Here is a 24,124-nt window from a genome sequence, read left to right as displayed (position 1 = left end):
TGTGTGTGTGTGTGTGTGTGTGTGTGTGTGTGTGTGTGTGTGTGTGTGTGTGTGTGTGAGTGTATTCTAATGGAAGGAGAGCAGAAGGCTCCCTAATATAGATGTATAAATATTATATTTTATATTATTATTACGTGTACGTAGCCACGTTATATGTTAACCAAACGCGTGCGTGCGTGTGCAACCGGTCGTCGTCGTAGTCGTCGTAGACCTAGTCTTTTTCGTTTGGTGACGATAAACCAACTGGGACGGGGGTCGGTGGGGACAGAAACGAGAGACGACCGCGAGCGCTTGCGTGTGTGTCGGAGAAATATACAGAGAAAGAAAGGGCGGGTGGAGAAGCAAACTACACAATATAAGTGTATAATGCCGTTCGCGTACGTGTGTGCGTGTGGTGGTAGACAGGAGAGATTCGTGGGAGAATTATATTATGGCTAACCGAGAAAGCCGCCCGCGTAAAAAAGGGATGTGTGCCGCTTGCGTGTGGTTTTCGGAATACTATGCTTATTACTTTTTTTATACTAACCGTATACACGCATATAGAAGCAAATCACGAAGACTTTCTAGTTCTTTGTACCCCAAAGAATACGATTACGTGTATGCTTTGCACTCGTCGATTCGTTCGATCTTAATATATTGCTTATTGTATATTTCTGCCAAAATAAATAGCCGATTTTCAATACATGTAGGTACTTCGTACGCATTTAAGTGCTACCCACGTATGTACTTCACGTATGAGACGCTTTGCCGTCAAAAAAAAAAAAAAAATTTAATTATCTGCAACAACATAATACGTATTTTCGTTACGCAAATGCACACGTATATCTACCAAATTGAATTCGCCATTAAATTATTCGACTGTAACGTATCTGTGTGATTTTATTAAATATTTTCCTGCAGAAGTATTACTACCTTTGTACCTTATTCGATGGATATACATTTTAAAAATATTATCCTCAATACATTCATTAGTATTTTTATTATTTATTAGTAATAACTAGTAAATAATAAAAAACAATTATTAAATATTTCTAGCATATTTAGTGTTGGTTAATAAATCTTTCAGTTGTCAACGGATTATAAAAATAAAATGGTATAGATGCCTATTTTAACTTAAATATATATTGAGTTTTATAGGTGTAATGGTCATATTTACTCAACGATAAACGGTTTGGTTAAATGTAAAACTAGAACAATATTGGTATACTGGTATTAAAATCCAGAATTATTAATTTCTTTTTTTTTTATCTTTTATAATTTATTTTATCTTGTTTTTTATTTATAGGCGAGAAATTACAATTTTACCACCGGTGGTCACTAAAAAAAGTGGCTAACACCGGGTTAGAGTAGTATGGACTCTGACGAAGACTTCAAACATTATTCGTCGTGCTATTACGACGACGACACCGATCGTGCTTTTTATCCAGAAAACGCACAACATCAACACCAGCTGGATACTAAAAGTTGGTTCGACTGCGAAAAGACAGCATTAGTGACAAATCAGCAACCACAGGGCCCACCGCAACAGTTAATACTTGACAATATTGTCACATCATCAGACAATAAAGTTCGCATTAGCAAAAGTGTCAATCGATGGACAAGTAATACTGAATTACCTAGGGATTTAGTGTGTGATGTAGAAACCAGTACTCAGCAATCAGTAAGTATAACATTACTATTTTTATTAAAGTAAACTTAATGGATTTTTACCTACGATTTTGATCATTTATTAATAAATTTATTGACAAATTGTTGAGAAATATTGGAAATAATCACATCAAATTGTGTTTACGTATAAATTATCATTTATAAGTACTATAATAATAATGGTTTTCAAAATTTGCAATTGTATTTTTACACAAAACTCTTAACACTATTTTGCAAGTCGAAATTGATGCCACATTACTGTAAAATGTAGTAAGGTAATAATATTAATGATTTATTGAAGTTGTCTATTGTGTATAAAAACAAAAAATAATAATGAAGTATTGATAAAGTTTATTTTCACATTATGTACCACTTGTCTTGATAGATTTTAAATTAACTATTTAACTTCTTTATTTGAATTAATTGAATATCGGTTGAATTCAATTGTATATATATATATATATATATAATTTAATTTAATTTGTCCATTTAAATGTTCTTATGTCAATAATATTAGTTTATGATCGTAGAGTTATTATTAATATTAAATACTGATATAAGACCAATTAAGTCATTAATTTATATGCAATAATTAATTAAATACCGAATTCAATAGAAATGTTTATTATTTTCGATAGTAGCCCAATTGCGATAATTTACCTTAATTATTTTAGTACTAATATCGCATTGTATTCTGTATGCAATTAAAAAACGTTACATGTTCTTAATAAAACGGGTGTAACACCATCATCTTAATGTCGGTTGAACAATAAAAATGGAACAATTTGTTTTTTATCTTTATGTTTAATTATCTAGGTATGTCATATAGTGCTTTAATAATTGATATATTAACTAATTTTCTAATTAATTAACATGAGTTAACGGATATTTTGATTATTAACTCCATAAACACTTTAATTTAATGTTTTTTTTTTTTATATAATAAGTCACTTGTCTTACCCTACACTTATAATAAATAATTTTTTATTTTAAAATTGAAGACTATCACTTTTCTTTCTATGAAATTATTCAGAAATATCTCGTATAAATTACTACTTATTATTGTTGAGCTTGTTGTTTGCTTCCTAATACTTACAGTTTATAGATTTATATTTCATCAAAACAAAAATTAAAAAAAAAAAAAATTCGTATTTTTAATTATATGTATTAAAATATATGTAATATTAATAATATTGGGAAGATTTTAACTTGCCTCTCTTTTATATTTTTTATTGGAATTTTTTCATTTTCTCTGTTCAAATTTAAATTTGTTTAAATTTGTTTTAATTAACAGTTTTTTTTTCATTTATTTGCTCTCATTGTGTATTTAGGAGGTGAATGATGGTGATTGATTCGTCCTAGTTGAAAAATATTATTTAATTAGAAATATTAAATATATTATGTTTAATTTGAAAACTCGCATGTCATAAGTAGACTAATTTTTTTCTCATATTACATAACACGTGTTTTGCCAAGTTAAATAATTACTCTTATACACATATAATTTTTATATTTTTTCATATTATTATTTTAATATCTACGTGACTAAATATATATTAACTTCTGCGACCATCGTCCATCCGGTGTTAGTGATGCGGTGCTGTGTGCATCCGGTTTTTCTACCGCCATTCACCTGATCGTTGCGTTGCTTACAGGAAGTATCGCAGGAATAACAATAATAACGTATACACACGCCACTTATTTTGACAATTGTTATTATTAGATTCTTAAAAAAATAAATAAATATATTATAAGCAAAGGAAACGAACGACGGCGGTTCTTTAGCGATGACAATAAAAACAACGCAGACAGTAGCGACGTGTAACTAACAGATGATACAGAAAAATCAAAAGCGGCAGTGAGAAAGATTTATTATTGTTATCAGAAGGGTACTAAACTAAACCGGCCGCATCCATCCCTAAATTATAATAGGAAAACAGCGGCGTTACGGTCTCCTCAACAATCTTGTAGTATAATGTCTTGTTGTTATTATTACAACGGCTATGATACTAATAATGTGTTCCGCCGGCGCGAGAAAAGACATTTCCGGTTTTTTAAATAACAATCACTATAGAATAGGCGACATTTAACTCCTTAAAAAAAAATAAATAAAAAAAAATAAGGAAAAACACCAAAATATAGAGTCGGAGACGACTCATTTAATTCTTCTAAGATCTTTAGTTTGTGTCAAGTGGATACTAATAATAAAATAATGATGACGAAAGAAGCAATGATTTGTTATTATCATGAATACATGTATATATCCATGTATATGCAAGTATAATATTATGTACAATGGATATAATAATGTATGTTTACATAAATATATTTATAAACATGAAGTTCTTCACACCAGTATGACATAAAATTAACAGAATTGTAGAGGAATTGAAAATGTAAATATGTTGTTTCTATTAACGCCGCTCTTTTCTTTTCGTTATACCAATAGGTTCTTTTTAAATTTTCCAGAGAACTCTTTAGTCGCACGAAATATTGTTTAATTAATCGAATGGAACCATCGATTTTCTCGTACATCATTTTTCGTCTAAGCCGTTGTTTTGTCCGACGAATATAACACCAATTTTATTTACGTGTTCTACGTGGTCGTGTGCATACTTTGTTGATTGATATTCTCCTGTTATCGAACGTGTATACGGTTCGTTAGAATAATAAAATAATACATATAATATATACCATAAAACAATTTGTTGATATAAGATGTTATTGATATATATATATATATATATTATAAAGTACCTGCGACCGGTGCATTAGCATATATGTCTACCATGTATTATTATTATTATTATTATAATACGTATTATGCTGCGGTGCCTGGTAGTGATGGTGGTGGTGGTGAATAATAATGAATGAATCTTTTAATATACATGTTACGTACATGAATAATCTCACTCTCTTAGGGTATTTCATTTTTTTTTCTTTGTTTTACATGTCTGGGCGATGAGTAGTTTACATGATTTATACGCGCGACGAATATTAACATCTTGTTAGATTTTCACGGTGTAGGTATAGAATTCGATAATCCTTTGTACCAAGTCGACTCATAATATTTCAGTTTGTCTAACTCTTTTTTTTCCCGCGTAGTACATATAATTTAATCGGATTTTAACCGTACGACGTGTATACGTCCATATGTGTTACACTGTTTCTACATTTTATTAGTACTAAGAATGACAGATATCTATTTTGACCTTTTTTTTATGGAAACAAACGTGTACATTGTACTGTAATGCGATAACGCCTAAAAAGCAATAATCGTTTGACCATGCGCGCACTGCACTATATACCATACGAATATTATTGGTTTCCGTCGTATTATAACTAAAATTAAAACATCAACACTACATTCGCGGTAATTATTGTAACAACACATGTCCGTATTGATATTTTATAAACGTGTACTACGGTACCTATAATATCGCGGACGTATGACATTTTTAAAATCGTACGCAATGAAGAATGTCGGTGCTTCGTAATGCACCCTATACGCAACATTATATCACATATTATATTATGTATGGTGTATTACGATGAAATGTTTTTAATTAAATAAAAATAACGTTTTCTTATCTACGACGACGGTGAAAGGGTGCATTGATGTTGGTTACTCACCAGAAACAGCTGTGGCGACTGGGTAATGACTCCTACACACAACCAGACACCGCCGCCACCGCGGTACTGCTCTGCAGCAGTGCTGCTGCTGCTGCTGTTGCTGTTGTTATATTCACAATATGCGTATGCGTTTTATTTATAATACGTAGATATGTATACACACACACACACATATATATATAAATAAATATATATATATATATATATATGAGAAATAACGTTAACGTTCTGAATGGGTTCGATGAAATAATAATTATTTTAAGTATTATAATAATCACATTGTAATGTTTTTTTTTTTTTTTTCAAATCCGCTAGACTCGTCGAACTGTTATTTAAACAATATTGATCAATGATCTTTTTTTGTTAAACATTTTTCGTGTGTTCGAAACGGCTCTCGAGAAATAAAAAATGTATTATTGGTTTGTTGGAAAAATTGTTATAATTTCGTATAACACATACACACACACAGTTTTGTATAATATTAATGTTATCACACGGTTTTGTTGTGCTCGCACATAATATTATTATACCATATTATTTTATACACCTATTCGCCCGGTATTGATAGCGGTTTACTCCTCTACTGTTCCCAGTGTAATATTTTATGAAATAATGTTTGTATTAATATGTGAAACGAGTCTTGTGTGAAACACGCAACGAGCGGACTATCTATACAATACGGCAACCAGCAATAACGCTGCTGCTGCTGCACACACTCTTTATTACGGTTGGATCGAAGCCAAGTCCGTCGAATTTTCATTATAAAATCTCGCTTTGAATTCTGATGGCGACAGCGCTGTGTAAGTTACAATATACATATATATGATGAATACACACTACAACTACGATATTATATTCGTAAGATTCAACGTAGGTACGATTTTTTTTATCGAGAAAAAAAAAATATTTATTTAGTTTTTCACTGGTTTACTGTATCTCTTTTTAATATCAGTGATTCTTCCCCCCCTAGAAAATACGTTCGACTTCGAATACAAAACTATCGTTATTTAATCAAAAACCTTTACGCGACCGCGACAGTACCCGAACGAGTATTACAATTTTAATATTGCGTTTGCTGCGCGTGGGCTTTGTTTGGATATGGTAGCGATGATGTGTTGAGCTGCACGGTGTGTGGATTCGTTGTGATCGAGATGAGTACTATTTTTAGAATACATAGCCTTAACCACCTAAATAAAAATATATAGCGCGTATTTTCAATGCGTACACTTATTCAATTTGTATTAACATGACATTCATTAGAACTAACTACTAGTGGTGAGCGGGTTTAGTCACATTGTTTTTTTTTTTTTTTGATTTTCACATTATTGTCTAATAAAATGTTTTAAATTAAATCCATTATTATTAATTTTGATAAACTTATTATATTTTTCTACTCGGATTAATATTGTTAAAATACGGTTTTTCTTCTTTTCAAAAATATTTTTACAGTTTAATATAACCCATATTATATGAAAACTCTGTTTTCCGATTATACTAACCAGATCAGTCGATGATCAACAGTTTATAATAAAAAACATTTTTTTGATCACCATAAGCATAATAAAGAATGAGCGCCACCGAATTCCGTCTTCCAGCTTGTAAAATGAAACGCCTGTTCGGTGTCTTATATCTGTTACACGTGTTTTCTTCGTATTATCCTTTTGGTTTTCGATGTAATAAATTATGTGTACGATAACCTATTTCACTCTTGACTTTTCGGGTTTGATGAATGTTTGAAATTTCCATGTTGTTATAAACATTTTTTTTCGTGCGTGTTGAATGAATATTTTATTATGTAATTTTTTTCATTCGATGGACGATTGAAACAATAATATAAATGTATAAATGTGAACACATTCGTCATCGTATGTGACAACGACGGACTAATGATTAAAATTACGAAAATATACTAACAATGGCAAAAAATTAGAGACGCGCGCGCTAATATAGAAAAAAAACCGTTGTCACTGCCGTCCGCTGACCCAAAGATTTGGGTTAACTCGTTGCTACTGTAAATGACTCGGTAAAATTATATCATATTTAATCATTCATCATTCACGTTTGTGTGTGTGTGTATGTGTGTTTTATGTTCAGAACGTTTACACCCTTTGCCGGGTACAGTTTAATAATATTTAATCGGTCTTTCGTCTGCGTACGCTCCTCCGTCGTTAGGTGGTAATTCAATTAAATCAATTCGCTCCCAACACAGCCGAATCGCTAAGGCCAAAGGCCTTCGAGCACACACGGGTCATAATATTATAATAGGGGACCCTACGACCCGGTGGCGGCGACGGCGGCAGTTGTGCTACTACTAGGATTTAATTGCGTCTGGTTACTGTTGTATATCATATGTATCATTCGTCCTTTTCGTTAATGGTCACCGCCGTCGTCTCGCCCGGACCCCGAACCCTGTTGGTCGTTATCAATTCAATCGTTCCGAAACCGTCCTTCTCACATCGTGAACGTAACAGAATTCTACCCGATCCCGTCAACGAATCCGATAATCGTAGTAATGGTATTATAGTATCGGTAATAGTAGTAATAGTAGTGTAATAGCAGCAGCAGCACCAACAGCAACAGTAGTAGTAGTAGTAGTAATAGTAGTAGTAGTAGTAGTAGTATCATCAACGTATACGTTAAGAATGTATTTTTCCTTTTCTACACACGCACACACACACACACACACACACACATACACACTCAACATTCGCTCGCAGGTGGCCGGCAGCGGCGGCGGCGGCGACGACGACCATCTCTGTGTAATTTTTCGTTCATTCATCGCCGCCGTTAGCCGTTCATTCATTCATCGCATATAGGGCGGCCTACTCGTAGTCGTCCTCGCCGCTGCCGCCGCCGTTCATTCATTCATCGCTCTCCCTGCCCTCCCCCTTCGCCCGTCGGTCCGACCGCACCCCGCTCCTCGGTAACCGCACACACGCGTTCTGTCGAACGCACACCGCTCCGGTCTATGCTGTGGCCGCGGCGTCGTTCTACATTTATTCTCTCGGCCGCCGCGCGTTTCACACGCTGTACGCCGCACGCACGCGCACGAACCCGCTCCCACGTCGGCGGCGGCGGGGCAGCTGTTGTTCATTCATAGAGTTGGTAGTAGTTGTTCGCCGCCGTCGACCTTGTTCCCGTCCCCTTCCTTTATTATTTTTTTTTTCTCCGTACACATGTACACAACGGTCTTCGTACATAACGTTTTCGTCGTCGTCGTCGTCGTCGTCGTCGTCGTCGTCGTCGCACTATTATTATTACATATTATTATTATTATTATTATTGTATACGTGCGTGCGTGCACGCAAGGTGAATTTGACCGCACCACAATAAACGTATACGTTCGGTCGTGTCCGTCGTGTGCTGTGCACCGAGTTGTACCGAGCGCCGACGGACAACCGACTTTGTGTGTGCGCGCACTTACTGCACGGTCGTCGCGTGATAACTGTCCACGTGTCCACGTCGTCGTACCCCGTCCGAGAAGTGACGACTCCGGGGGTGGCGAGGGGCGCACCCTTCTTCACCTCTTTCCGCCGTCACCTCGACTCGGAAACCGTAGTACGACCGTTGTCCCGTCGCGGCGTGAAATCCGCCGGACACAAACAAAGTGTGGTCGAAATAGCGGGACGTCGTCTCGCGTCGGCCTCACGAAACCGCTTTAGTACTGTCGAATCGACTTTTTGAGATTAGTTTAGAAAGTGCACACCACCGACGTTACGTTCGTGTTGAGCCCAGGGACGGTCGGTGCGGTTTTTTAATTGGGCACCGTCATTATTCGTCCGGGAACAAAAATAATTAACAGCACGAGAGCTCCGGGATTGTTTTCTGTTAGAAAAACGAAATACGTTCCGATAACACGATTATTTTCGTTTTTATTAGTTGGCTATTACATTATTATTAGATAGCTGTCGTAAACGCTGTGGCCGTTCGGGAATCAAAAGAAGATTAGATACCTACGTAACACGAATTATATAATTGTAATATAGGTGCAGCAAAATGCAAAATGCAAAAAAAAATACATACTTATTACTAACGTCTTAATTTACAACCATTTCGAGTGCATTATGTTTAATTGCTTTTCTCGCGGTTTTAATTTGCCTGGTTACGATTTATTTATTTGTATTGTGGTTCAATTGAACGAAAGCTCAACAGACATTGGTTCATCACATTGCACTTTCTCGATAAACTTATGATTATTATTCTTGTTTCTTATCAATTATTGTTTCGAGTTTCTTATACTTCGATTAAAAAACTAGAGTGCACGTATCTACTATATATAGGTGTATAGTCGCATAGGGATTAAAAAATCGTATTTAAAATTATTTCGTCGTTTCTTTAATACGTAATGCTTATTATTAATATTATTTCTTTGGTTTTTATTAGTTTTCTATAGACATCTTCGTAGTTCGGAACTATTTTTACAGATTTAAGATCAGATTAAAAAAGTGCATTGATTCGGTAAGAAAATAGTATTTAAATAATAATACGAACATCATGTCTGAATGAGAAAACTTATAAAGGCGACGACTGTCGGTTAGAACTGAATTCAAGGATTATATACTAACGTGGTATAATTAATATTATAGAATTATGTTTACATATATATATTTAAGCGTGTTACGCGCCTTGTAAACGTGATCATTAACTATATAATATTAATTCCGCGTGTGGTACATAATTAAATATCTTTATTTTCGTATATAAGTCTAAATTTTATAATACATATTACATTATTTGGGTTAATAACCTTTTTTAAGAACACTATTATCTTTAATACCATGTTGTCGGTTTATTTAAATCCTCAATAATATAGTATATATTCACACATAAACAAATAATACATATGTACATCTAACAATACACACGGATTTACTTATGTGTCGCAACATAATTATGACTAGTGTTGGGAGATTGTTATTATATACATGCGTAAAATAGTATATTATTCCACGGTAGAAAATGTAAAACCCTTTTATTATTATTTCTCCGTTACAGTTAATTTAATAATGATGTAAGGGCACATCGCATATTAAGTTTTTAATATGCGCATTGTTTACGCTGCGGAATTATTAACCTACAGCGTTCTTTTGTGATTCATATGCCTCTTAATTGATAATTATCTCTATGATGAAAACGGTTAAATGTTAATTAAATTTCGTGTATGTTCATATGCAATATATTATATTACGTTTGATACCCATATCACAACAATAATAAAATGTTTATGTTTTTTTCATACATGTGTCTCATATAAACATAAAATATTTATACATAATATATTTATTCGAATTTTAGGTTTTCAATTCGGTTGTTATTGTTATACTATTTAAAGGGAATTCGTTTGATTATTAGTAATTTAAGTATTCATCGTACTGGTTATGATAAATATTTATACAAATACTTTATAAATTAACTGATAAATTAAATTAATTTGAGATTATTTTCTTTGTTAGAATTTTTGATATGTCTATAACAAACTAGTAACTATAACGGAAACCATATAATAAAACAATAACAAGTTGCGTTTAAGTACATATTTTTAAACATTTTCCTTAGATAATCGTATTAAACTAAGCAAATATTGATATTAATATTAAATGCTTTATTATTGGATATATGCAACAGTACTTTAATACTTACGCTACATAGATACATTTTTAGTATGAACTTATTTATTTATAACAAAAATTGTTTTTTTTAACTTTTTTTTTTTTGAGTAAGAAATGGATTGATGTTTACCTATTGCAAAATGCTTTTAGTAGTATAATTTTTCATCAAGATTTAGGATTTATCATGAAATAAATAAAATTTAATTTAATCAAATTGGTTATTTCTAACATTGTTACCGATTTATCCATGGTAAATTTCGTACATTTACAATTTGTTTCTTTAATTTTTACTTGGTAAATTTAATTATTATAAAGACACACCATTAAAAAAATCTGCGCTGTCCATGATAAAAGCTATATAATATGGCAATTATGAGAATGGTTAGAGTGAATGAAATATGTTGACCTTATACACTATACATTAGGTATCATATGTACCACTATAAGTGTAATATATATATTTTTAAAAACCTTTTACACATTTTGTTTATAAGAAGTTAAAATATATATACATATAAGTTTAATTGTAAATTAATTTCCACTATGAAAATTTTCAAATATGCCATTTTAAATTCATTTCAGATTTTATTGAATGAACGATGATATAATCATCATTCCTTCAACTCTCTGGACTTTCTACAACAATGTCTTATCTCCCATTCATAAAACAGTATAAACTTTTCGACTTTGATAAGAATTGTGTGTTATTCGATAAAACATAATAATGTTACTGTTACATTTATTTTCGTATTGTTTTAATTATTTTATAAAATATTGCTTGTTGAACACTATCATAATAATTTCCACTGTGAAATATTAAATGTATCCTCTTTTATTGTAACCGATTATATCTATATATTTCTAAAACTGTGATCAACATTAAATACAATCCTCATTTCACTCTGAATTTAAAAACATTACAGACATTTCATAAAAATAATATAGTTTAATTTAAATTATTATTGGTACTGGTTTTATAATACATATGTGCAGAACCTGCTCGAGCAAAAATAATTCACTAGGCAAAATTAAATTTTATTACCACCAAAAAAAAAAAAAAAATTGAGCTCTTTAACTTAGTCCCTCCCTCTATTTTTTATGTAACATACCTATATGAAAAAAATATTATATTTTTATTTAAAAAAAATAACAAGTAGTTTAGTAACTATCGGAATATTTTTATATATTTTCTATTTTAACGTCAAATTTGTAAAGTTATTTAATTTATTATAAATTCATTAGGTGCATTTTTTAGATTTTAGAAATTCATGTAATCAAATATTTAATGTTTTTTAAAATATTTTTCACTATTAACGTCACACATAATCTTTATCATAATATTGAAAAATTTAATAAATTATTATAATAATAATATTGATAAAATAAAATAAAACAAACTTAATTTTATTTAAATTGACTTTTCTTGCTTTTAGTGAAACAAAGCTCTGCATAAATTTATTCATGTCTAATTCTTAAGTGATTTCGTTTTCAGTAGAAATATTGACTAATCGGTCTAGAGATATATTTGATCGCAAATAATTTTTTAATATTTTAAGTGTTGTTAAACTTCTCTCGACTGTTGCAACATTTACAAGTCAATACAATTCTTAGTATCACATATGTATAGGGGTATTGTTCTATCAACTTGTTTCTATAAATATATTCAAGAAATGATTTTGGATACTGATAGAAATAAAAAAAAGTTCGAATTAATTTTGAAAAGCCGTCCCTACCAAAGTGCGCTCTAGGTAGGTGTCTAGCTTGCTTATACCTTGAGCCGGTATATATATCTGCGTATGTGCTTAATTTTTTTTTATGTTATAATTAGGGACTGGATTTATATTCAAATGCATATATGTATTGGAATAAGCTTTTTGAAATCTGATGAACATTGTCTCCGATTTAGATCTTTCTTATTAAAATAACACTACTTTTATTTTGCATGATAGTAGTTTTATAGTGCATATTATTATTATCTCATATTATAGTAATATACAACAGAGGCGGCCAAACTTTTTTCGGCCACGATCTACTAAAAATATACTTCACTTTAAAGATCGACTTTCTTGGAAAATTTTTTTATAAATCAGAATAAATGATAAAAATTATACAGATAAAAGTTATCGACAATTTGTTCATAACCACCACGATTAATTTTCGTGCACGTGGCCTAAAAATAAATTCTAAATTATCGACTCTAAAATCTCCGCAATTGACCGTTTGGTCGCCCCTGATATACAACTTATATATATATATATATATATATATAGATAAATAATATAGAATTCAAGTGTCGATTTGACGACAAAATATTTTAAAAGATTTTTTATACCTTTTTTAATATCGTATTAATTAATACTTATTTTTACATTTATAATACATATTACATATTTGTACATAATTTTAAACATTTTAAGTGAATATTTAAGTATATATTTAAAAATAAATACATATCTTACAACATATTACAGCATTTTTAGAAGCATATTTTTGAGGATTTTTTGTGCATATAAAACCGTTTCCTAGTTATTATAATGAAAATCATAATAGCAACAGAATTCAAACTAAAATGTAAAAAGTTTATGATACAGTAGTTTTAAATTTTTTTTTTTTAATTTATTTCTACCTCTAATTTCTCTATATTTTTATTATGATGTTTAAATAAATGTATTGGATTTCCATTCTATAGATCCTCAATTTTAATTTTTTGAAACTTAGAGCAAATTTCAATTTTATTACTCTCTTGTCTCAAGAACCGCACGTGTTATAAGTAAAAAAAAAAATATGTATCTAACATATGTTTGGTTTTTAAAATAAACTAATTAAATATTATAAAACATACATTATAGCTATATATTTAATTATTACTCATACGTTATCCGCTTATGTATATTACAATATAGTCACCAACAAAAAATGCTAAGAAAAAAAATGTATTATCGAACCATGTGAAAAAAGTACGCGAACCCTTGTAGATAAATACTCAAAGCATTCCGATTTCTTTTGAGATTTGAATAAAATACTAAAAAATAAATAAATAAAATACTATTAAAACAAGACACTAATGTATAAGTATTGATATTCATTACATGCTGTTATACAACTGTTTATAATTATATATCGTCACATATCACATTACACTACATATTGTTAGATAGCCAAGACGTCATTCCACATTGGCTTATGTAGACATTTTATTGGGTAATCTGACAAAAGTACTAATACATAATTAACCGGTTCTGAACAAAATTGAATTAAATTGAGTTATTTGTTGTGATTGATTTAAAAAAAAAAGTGTATCACTATATTATTTTAATTAAAATTTACTATCCATTAAAGTTTACTCAAATTAAGTAACTTCCACATACTTTTATTTATAACCATAGTAAACTATATACCTATATTTAGAAGTTACCAACAGAAAATTAATCTGATGTGTATTTATCTTTAGTAAACATTAAAAATGCACCGATATATTTTACAGGACATGTCTTCCGGAGGTGATGAATTTCGAAGCAGCCCAATTATGATGCCATCGTCTGTGTCTTCTACAATGATGTTATCCAACAATAGTTGCAGTGCAAGTGATATGAACGGAGCTATAACAGGCGAAAATAGCTGTGGTGGACTCGTCGTCATTAAACGAGAGCCCAACACACTTCAGGACTACAAAAGTATCTCAACCAACTATAGCAATAACACGACGGATGGATGTAATATGCTTCAAAAAGTACCGTCTCTCAGTGATTTGTCGGACCCAGAAAATTCATTAGGTATGTACAATAATCATTATTAGCATTATGTTTCGTTAAGTATTAAAAGTGCATTATTACTCATCATTTATGGATATTATCGGTACATGCTTCGCTCCTCCGAAAACAGTATGATTGTATTAAATTATGTTTATACTGAAACGTACACAGATGTATATCTGTCGTGAAGTGTGAATAAAAAAAGATTATTTCTTTATTTCCCGTAAAAATTAAAATTCTGTCCTACGGATACCTACATTATGATAAGTGAGAGTGCATTAATTTTTAGTGTTATTTTTCTACTCCAACTCCGTCCGTTATAAATGGCCCAATAAAATGTAAATTATTATGTTGTTATGTTAACGTTCCAGAGATATTATCAATTTCAGTTATAGAATGTTTTTAACGCAATTATAAAAAGGGTCTGCTGCTGGATTTAACTTATATGACACGACTAATAGTTTATGGAATTTCATATTATATTGCTCGTATAAGTAATTTGTGAAATTAGTCTGAGTGTACGATAAAACATAGTGAAAACAGAGAGAGTACTCGTTCCTCCCACGTTCTTCCACAACAGGTCTGTATAGTTATGGGAGGGAACGATTTCCTCTCTATATAGAGTTATATATATATATATGGTTGTCCCCTCGAGTTAAAAGTTAATTTAATCGTTTTTAAATAATATATCATGGTTTTTATCACATATTATGTAGGTTAATATCGTAAATTGCTTATGTAGTGTATATCTGCTACTTGTTACAAGCTTTTGTATGATTCCATCTGTTCTCCCTGAAATTATATAATGACTACAGGTTCCAGTAGATTTACTTTAGGACAATATAATTTAATAGTTTTGTTTACACATCGATTTGCAGTTCCAAAGTATCGCACTTATAGCGCATAATATTACGTTGTAAAATGTTATGATTAAAATATATCCGTAATAATATACATTGTATTAACATGTGTTAAGAGGTTAACCACATTGTTACGTTGAGATAACCCGATGACTTTTTAAAATTAAAATCATCTTTTAAACTTATTATAACTTCCTCTAAATTATTTATCAATGTTTATATACCAAGCGTTAACTAATTATATTTTTTTTTACGCTCAAATACCTTTCAAGTTGTTATTATCTTAAGTACTGATATTTAAATTTTTTTATCCTACGCACAAATAATAAGTTGTACCTCGCTCGGGAGCTATTATTATTTTCCTTTGCGCCACGAGAGATATCGAACGAAACATCTCAAACTACTTTACTGCTACCTGTTAAGTTAACATTTCAAATGTGACAGCTCGAAACGATTTAATAATTATTTACAATGGTGCATACACAATACCGCACAGTTCGTCGGCGTTAAAGTTAAATCGTAAATCGCCGACATCGGTGCGCCACTATTTAAACACATAATAATATTGTACTCGGCAGATCAATAATAACAATAATATTATTATATTAAATGTAAATCGGTTGGTTGCACGTTGTTACACGCAGCGCCTCGTATAACTATTGTATCGAAAACGATTTCTGTACACATTTACATGATGTCGCGAGTACGGAGCATGGAAGGTGTAACGATAACGAATCTCATAGGTGCCGCGTTAGGGTTGATAATCATAATGCGTACATGATAAATGAACGATGGGGGAAAAAAAAGAATAAACAATTTGTCTTTGTTTGCTCGTCTTCCTTCACACCCGGAGCCGGGATTTAGGTAGTCTGTGGGCGGAAAACGCCGTGGTAACACCGTGGACAAACACTCTAGATGTGTGCACCGCTCACAGAGGGATCGAACATTTACATTTTAGGGTAGATAAAATAAAACCACCCTGTTGAAGTTGTTGTTTTCGTTTCGCTCGGTTTACTTTACCACGCTATACGTTTAAAATGTATCATCATAAATAGATGTTCATCGATTTGCTCGCATACCACGTTTACATTTAATCGACGAAAGTCCCGGAAAATGCAGTGAAACATTTCGGGAATTTTCATCCCGTGCACTTGTTGATTTTACCATCAATTCCATCAATTTCGGATTGTTTTTTTTTTTTGCTCGTTTTTCGCGTCTAACGTTCAAAAAACGCTACTCTCCTGGGGATGGTTCAACACGCCCTTTTTCCGCGAGTCCAATCGTGCTGGAGTTTTCTGCCTTTCTTCTTTTAGCCCCGCACCGTAATTATCGAACACAATCGTTGTCAGGGCCGGCCCAAGCAAAAATATTGCACTGGGCAAAACCAAATTTTGCCGCCTCTAAAAAAAAAAAAATTGAGCTTTTATTTTAACTTAGCTTCTCCCCATATATTCTATCGGAAATCGCGGGAGTGATTGTGCGGTTATTTATATTTTTGGAATAATTTGAAAACGCCCAGCGCAGGCAGTAACATAAAGCAATATAATAGCTTTAGACAATATTATTTTACTATATAGATAAGTGGTTTTCACGAATGAATGAATTTAAATGTTTTTCCGATAAAAACACCGATGGAATTAGAAAAAATTTACGAGTTAATTTTGAATATGTCGCCCCTACTAAAGTGCCGCTCTAGGCAGGTGCCTAGCTCGCCTATACCTTGAGCCGGCTCTGGTCGTTCTACAACTTAGTATAACTAGCGTATGGCGATCACAGCAAAAAACTGTACCAACTCTTTTGTTTTTTTTTTTTTTTTTTTTTTAATTCCTTCGGCGTACTTCAAACCGTTTTTATCGGTGGAAAATTCGTACAGAATAGGATATGTGTGTTATTAAATATTATTTCGATGGTCGTCGCGTTTAGTCCGCGTGCGAGCACACTCGTGTCATAGGTCAATATACCGTAACGCGGACGGATCGGTCGGCGGTTTTGGTACAGCTCGTCGTCGCGACCGGTTGTCGGCGGATCGCGAAGCCGTCCGGTGCGAACGGAGTGCTGCCATCTGCCGGCCAGTACCTGCCGGCGCGAGAGACTCCAGTCTGTAGGTCCGATACCTACCGCGTCCGCTAGATGCCGCTCACTGTTCATAACTTCCATCCGTCTTCGTTTCCCCCGTGATTTATAACCTAAACGGCGACGGCTGCAATGTTCACACGTCTCTAGTGCCATCTACACCGTGCGGGTTTCTCTGGTTCTCTTTCACTCGAATGTCGTGTTTGGTTTTCGTCTTGAACGACAGATACCGTCCGCGGAACCCGATCGAGCCGCGTCGCACAACCAATTTGATATGAGCGCGTTTCGTTCGCGGCTGCCGATTAAAAAAAAAAAAAAGAAAAAAACCGATGGACAAGTACTGAACATAATTTCGTTATTTGCACGATGTAGATAAAATTAATAAAGGAGAAAAAAAAATTCAGCTTTACCGCAAAAAAGGTTGATTAAACAACAATTTAGTACTTCCGTAGGATCAACATTAATCCTTTTCGGTACCGTGTTCGCGTTTGCTAACTGTTGTATTCGTGCGTAAACGTCTTCGATTTGAATCGTTCAAATTCTGTTTTTAGCCAAGAGTCGGTTAAATAAAATGTAATATTTATTATTTATTTTATTATTCCATTACTCGTCGTACAAATTATTCAAGTAGAACAATTGATGTATTCAAGTAAAATAATGTGTTGACGGACCTGTTGTATGTCGGTCCTCCTGGGACCGCCAGTTGCCGACCGTTCATTTGTACGGCGTGTGTGTAAAACGTAGGCGACGAAAGCGCGCGCGACACGGCACCCGTGTCGCGTGCACACCGACCTGCTGTCAAAAACTTGATCTTAGTTATTAGTTATTAGATCACACCGCTATATGCGTTTCTGGTTTGGCACGCTGTACCGGGCATGCGTATAGGTGGAACTAGGAATTTGTACGCCTATGGGAAAAGTTAAAATTACGCCCTATTGTGGACCAACTTAACAATCAACTTAAAACAATTATAGAACTTTTTTCTAATAATTAATATACAATCGTACTTATTGAGTCTTAACAGTGTTTAACAAAGTTGAAAATATCAAATTAGTTGTTAATAATTACAAGAATTACACCCTCTAAAATGTTACGCCCGGAGATGAGTCCACGTCTTTCACTCCCTAGTTATGGCCCCTGCATTACCGTGGTCCTACAGCAACGATTTTCAAAGTGTGTTCCGCAAGATGTATGTACGTAAATATTGAGATTAGTGGTCGTAATAAACAATAACCGTTGACATTTATTTCTCGGAGTATTGGTTTTTAAAAAAAAAAAAAAAATTAATCGAAAAATTGGGGTTCGAACTCTATGTGCGAGACGTGAACCGTATTTTAAGGCGTTCCGTGGCGTTTAAAGTTTGGGAACCGCTGTTTCAGAGAACGTTCGATCGGTGGGAGAGGGTGTGTGTATGTGTGTGTGTGTGTGTGTGTGTGTATGTATGGTGCTCGTATGTGTTCGTAAGATTGAATAAAAATACACGTACTTTTTCTACGGAAAAATCCGTTCTGCTGTTGTACGTTACCCAAAGCACGCAGACCAAGTGCTCGGCCGCCAACCCTTTCGATGTGCTTCAGTATATCAACCGAACCGTCGGACACGTTTTGTAATTCTGTTTTTTAACCCGTGTGCTTCCGCCTCGAAATATTTTCGTACCACTATTATCAAAATATTGTATTATAATATTACACTCATTGGCATGCGCGCGACGGCAACCCGAACTCGAACGCGCGCGCGCACTCACTACAGTTGTGCAGATAATATTTTATTTATTTTTTTTTTTTTTTTTACTAATAGTGACGTGCCGAGAATGGCGACGGCCAACATTATTATTATTATTATTATTAAAATGTTATTGACCATTTCCTGTCGAGGATAAATAACGAATTACAATAAAACGTGTGTAGGCAACGCGTGTGTCGCATGATTCCGCGCGAACGCGCGCATACAACGATAATGAATACATGCGGCGTATTGCAGACGACGCGTTTTTCTCCGTCCGAGATCGTTACGCGAAAAACGTCTTGTTTGTTCGACTGACGGCGATAAAGATCGCTACGTGTACGCAGTGCGATCACAATGGCTGACGCCTATTTGCTCGGGTGCGCTGGAAGAGAAAATCTCTATTAAACTGTCGTCTTTATGCCGACATAAATGTGTTCAATTCCGTTCTTTCACTTCAGTTTTGTCGTTTCCAATGAAACTCTCAACTTGTACGCGAATCGTAATTTATCTTTTTAATTAACCGTTCAATTCTGGTGCTGAACAATGATGAAAAAATATCTATTATTATTATTATTATTATTATTATTTCGTAATAGTTTAAACCGTTCATTTTAATGTTGTATAACGATAACAACTGACAACTTTTAGGAAGTAATAATAAGTGTTTTCTTATTTGTTTTCTAATTATTATTACATATTTATTCTACCGCTATTGTACGTCTGATAAATGATCACAACAAGTGGATATTACAATAAGACTCCTGTCGGTATAGTTTAAATAGTAACTGTTTAATTAGGTAGAATAAGTTGTGGTGTTCCCATAGGGTATACTACAGATATACGTATATACTCAAGTTTCGAGCTCTTCTCGGGGAAGTATTAAATGTAATTCATTTTACATGTTTTAATTTTGGCCTTATTTTGTAATATATCAATTCGGTCGTATCAATTTATTTGAATAATTTTAATTTCTATTTGTGTAAAAAATAAAATGTATTCATTTAAATTTTTATAAATATTTACAACCCTTTCACACCACCACCACCACCATCACCACCACCACCATCAACACCTTCGTCTATAAATCATAAAAATTTCCATATTCAGACACTCATTAGCGTAGTATACTTTCAACAAAATTGATGGAAACATCACTGAGAATATAATATGCGTACATGTAAATACACGTTCCTCTCGTCAATTGCTTTCGTCCCTCTTTCTAACCCTATGTAATATGTGGTCTAATGTTTACTCCGACGTATTTATTATGATAATTTATTGGACAAACGTACGAATCTCAATGTTTATTTTTTTTTTATCAAAATTTGTTGTGTTGTTTATCTAATTAATTCGTACATACTTTTTTCTAGTTCAAACCGTCTTCTTGTGGAATGACAAACAAATTTGACACGAAGCACATTAATTGTTATTCTAAAAATATTATTAATGTAGGAACGAATGTTTTAAAATATGAGATTTAAATTTGGCATATAATAGTTGGCACGACACACGCTGTGTGAGTATATTCAGCCGCGGTCACGCAATGTTCGGGTGTTCGTTATCATTAAGTTTTGATCGTTGGACACGGCTTTTACATATTTTTAAATTTCATTTTAACCCGGCCATTAATAGTAACAGTAATACAGTATCATCTGCGCGGGGCTTATATCATGTTTTCGAATCCATCGTCCGAGCGGTACACGTTTTCAACGTTTTTACGTCTGTCTCTCGAATTTACATATAAATACATACAACACTGAGTTCGCTGTAATTCGCGGCAAATAAAATGCGTAGATGTGCTCACAATAGCGTTTTATTGAATTTTAATATAAATGTATATGGTATGTATTTTTTTTTTTGTTTTCGCCCGACGTTCCCACGATTGTAAGCACCTGCAGCAGTTCTATTTATTCCCTCCCTCCCCCGTGTAATTACGGCTTCATCGTTACATTATTTTATTGCCGCCCATGTGCATAAACACCAACAGAGTATCTTTATCTATTCGTTGTTGTTTTGTGACGACTGCGAGTGGGTGAGTGGATGATACGGTCTAATGGTCACTGTGTACTACGGCACTGGTATATAACCACCCAGCCAAGCTTGAAAGTATGGTAAAAAGCGTTCATAGTTGATTTAATAACGTTTTTTTCGTGGAAATTTTGAACAAGCATTTAGTATTCACAGTACGGTCGAATGTAACGGCAGAGAAACTTGTATTTTAATATTTTGTTGCTGGTTTTTTTTTTTTTTTTTTCGTGAAAATGTTTTATCGGCAGTACGGAATATTATCGTTGCTTTAGTTTTCGTATATAATATTTATTCACCAAACCAATAAATATGTTATGAATTTATGATTCTTAGGTAAACAATAATGTTCGACGAACAATTGATGAGATGTTAATTGTAGGAAAGTACTGTGCTGAAATTATAAATTATTTCAGTACGAATCGATATTAAAATTAATGTTACATATGCGTATGTGTGTGTGTGTGTGTGTGTGTATGTGTATGTGTATAAAATATGAAATATGTGTACCTAGGATTGAAAGTATAATTTCAAAACAAATAATTCGTATTTCACTGAAGTTGCTATATTTTAACTACTTATAACCTTGAAACTAGAAAAAAATCCTAAGAAACATTTTATAGAATTAAAAATTATAATTCATAAGTAATAAAAGTCATTCGCGAGTAAACATCTTATTATATGATATTGCACTAATGCAATAAATGAATAATTTTCGTTAACCTTTAGCACCTGTTGACCAGTAGCGGTCGAGCTACACGTAATTACGTCTCATATGTGCGTGTGAATGTAGGGTGCTGAGCAAAAGCCGTGTCTAGCAAATTAATAATACTTGTACTTCACGTGTAATAAAACAGGTGGTTGTTAAATTTTAATCATAGTAGAGGGGAGTATTGATATTTTTTCCCACACAAAAATAATACATTTTTGACGATTTACATAGGGTATAATCTAGTGTTTAATTTTAAAATTACATTTTCAACTCGAAGCATTACCCATTCCATAATTAATAATGAAACGATATGTATGTATAGTATAATGTTAAAGTGTTGTAATAAGAAAAAACTACTTAAGCCGTTACATAAGATGATGATTTTATTGTTACACACCACTTGTATACTGCAAGTATACTACAGTTCTACTTTATTTTAATTTCAATTGTTTTTTTCCTAAAGATATTTATTTTCTTAGGACTACTTGCTTTTTTCTATCACTACTGTTTATCCTTTTTATCAGTATTTTATTTTAATAATTATACCAGCTCAAACGTGTGTATTTACGTATATACGTTGTATATTATATGATTTTAACGAAGCCTAATTGATCTCATAGGTTATTGCATTATCGTATGTAAAATATCATTTTAAATAGTAAATTAGGTCTTTAATTCAAATATTATCTTATTTTTAAAGATAATGTTTCAAAACGTTTATTAACTTATAATTTACTATACATCTGTTTCAACTAAATAATCATTTATAGAGACTCGAAATAGCTGCGTTATAATTTTAAGGAAAGCGTAAATTTTCCGTCGTTTTTCGAACAAATCAGAAAGCAAAACTGTATTGTATAATATTTATCCATTTTAGACTTAATACTTTAAACTCGACTCTATAATATTTGTTACTACTATATTTTTTGAAACAATAAGTGTTTAAAATTTACTTTTAACTTACTATAAAAATACAACTAAAAATTCAAATAAAGAAACTATGAACCAGATTTTTTTACGAAAATCCTACTCTCCGATTTGTTACATTGGTCACATGGAAAATGTACGTACTGCGTTTTCTATGGCAAGATTGAATGGTAGTAAGCGTGTTAAAGTAAATCAAACTATTATTTCATTTATACATGACAACATTTATAACTCTACCTTTTCATTACGATACATTTTGAATTAAAATTGAAAAACACCGACTATGATTATTCGGAAAGAAATGGATGAGTATAATTAATGATTACTCTTACCTAAATTAATAAAACATTTAATTATACCCACTCCGAGACTGGAAGTTTAGTTAAGATTTTCTCATCTATAAATAATAAAAACCGTAACTAATGCTACTGCGATCTAAACTGTCTTCTTGACTTCTCGCATAAAACCTTCACGGGTTCACGTGTAATTCATTTATGGTCAACTATATTTCAAACGCCAGCCTAAATGAACACCGCTTATACAAGAATTTAAAATATAAATGTTACTGTTACGACGACGACCATGTCGATTTTGACCCGGAATTCAAGACCTATAGTGAACATTACTATTCAAATATTTACTATTGTAATGTATGCGCGTCCTTTGGTGACACCAATGAATAAGCAAGCGGGTGAATCAACTTACTTATTATTACGTTTTTTTTTTACGATTTTGTTTTAATTTTTTTATTTATTCTTTATCTGAAGCACAACACATAACAGTTAATAAATTATATGCTCATTACAACATTATAGAATTACATATATAGAAAAAAATAATAATATAATAATTAAAACATTTTGAATGTTAATTAATATGTTAATTTTTGTAAATTCAGTTATTATCTTAAACATTAATTATATAGCATGCTTATTATTAATGATAATAATAATAATAATAATGATTATTATTATTATCATCATCAAGAGTATCACCACTGGGCATATTGTTAAACATACAATTAAAATATTTATATATAATATATTATATTTTATGTTATGTCTTCGTACACAATGAATCATTATGCGTTCCGTTATCATTATAATAGCAATGTACACGTTGCGTACCATAAAATATCTAATATCCCATACGTTTTGTATC

General features: G+C 32.3%; 1 protein-coding gene across 1 annotated transcript in view; it reads left to right on the top strand.

Annotated features, from left to right (window-relative positions):
- LOC112681720 (ETS-like protein pointed) overlaps nt 1-24,124 on the top strand; it is a 60,442-nt gene that overhangs the window by 2,770 nt on the left and 33,548 nt on the right. The window contains exons 2-3 of the mRNA XM_025552017.1: nt 1,286-1,660; nt 14,374-14,662. Of these exons, the coding sequence (XP_025407802.1) occupies nt 1,352-1,660; nt 14,374-14,662 (598 nt within the window). The 5' untranslated portion in view covers nt 1,286-1,351. The remainder of the gene's footprint in view (nt 1-1,285; nt 1,661-14,373; nt 14,663-24,124) is intronic.

Source organism: Sipha flava, unplaced genomic scaffold (genome assembly GCF_003268045.1).
Source record: "Sipha flava isolate LNK unplaced genomic scaffold, YSA_version1 103_pilon_pilon, whole genome shotgun sequence".
Classification (NCBI taxonomy): domain Eukaryota; kingdom Metazoa; phylum Arthropoda; class Insecta; order Hemiptera; family Aphididae; genus Sipha; species Sipha flava.
The sequence above is the reverse complement of the archived record's forward strand: the minus strand, read 5'-3'. Positions and strand labels throughout refer to the sequence as shown.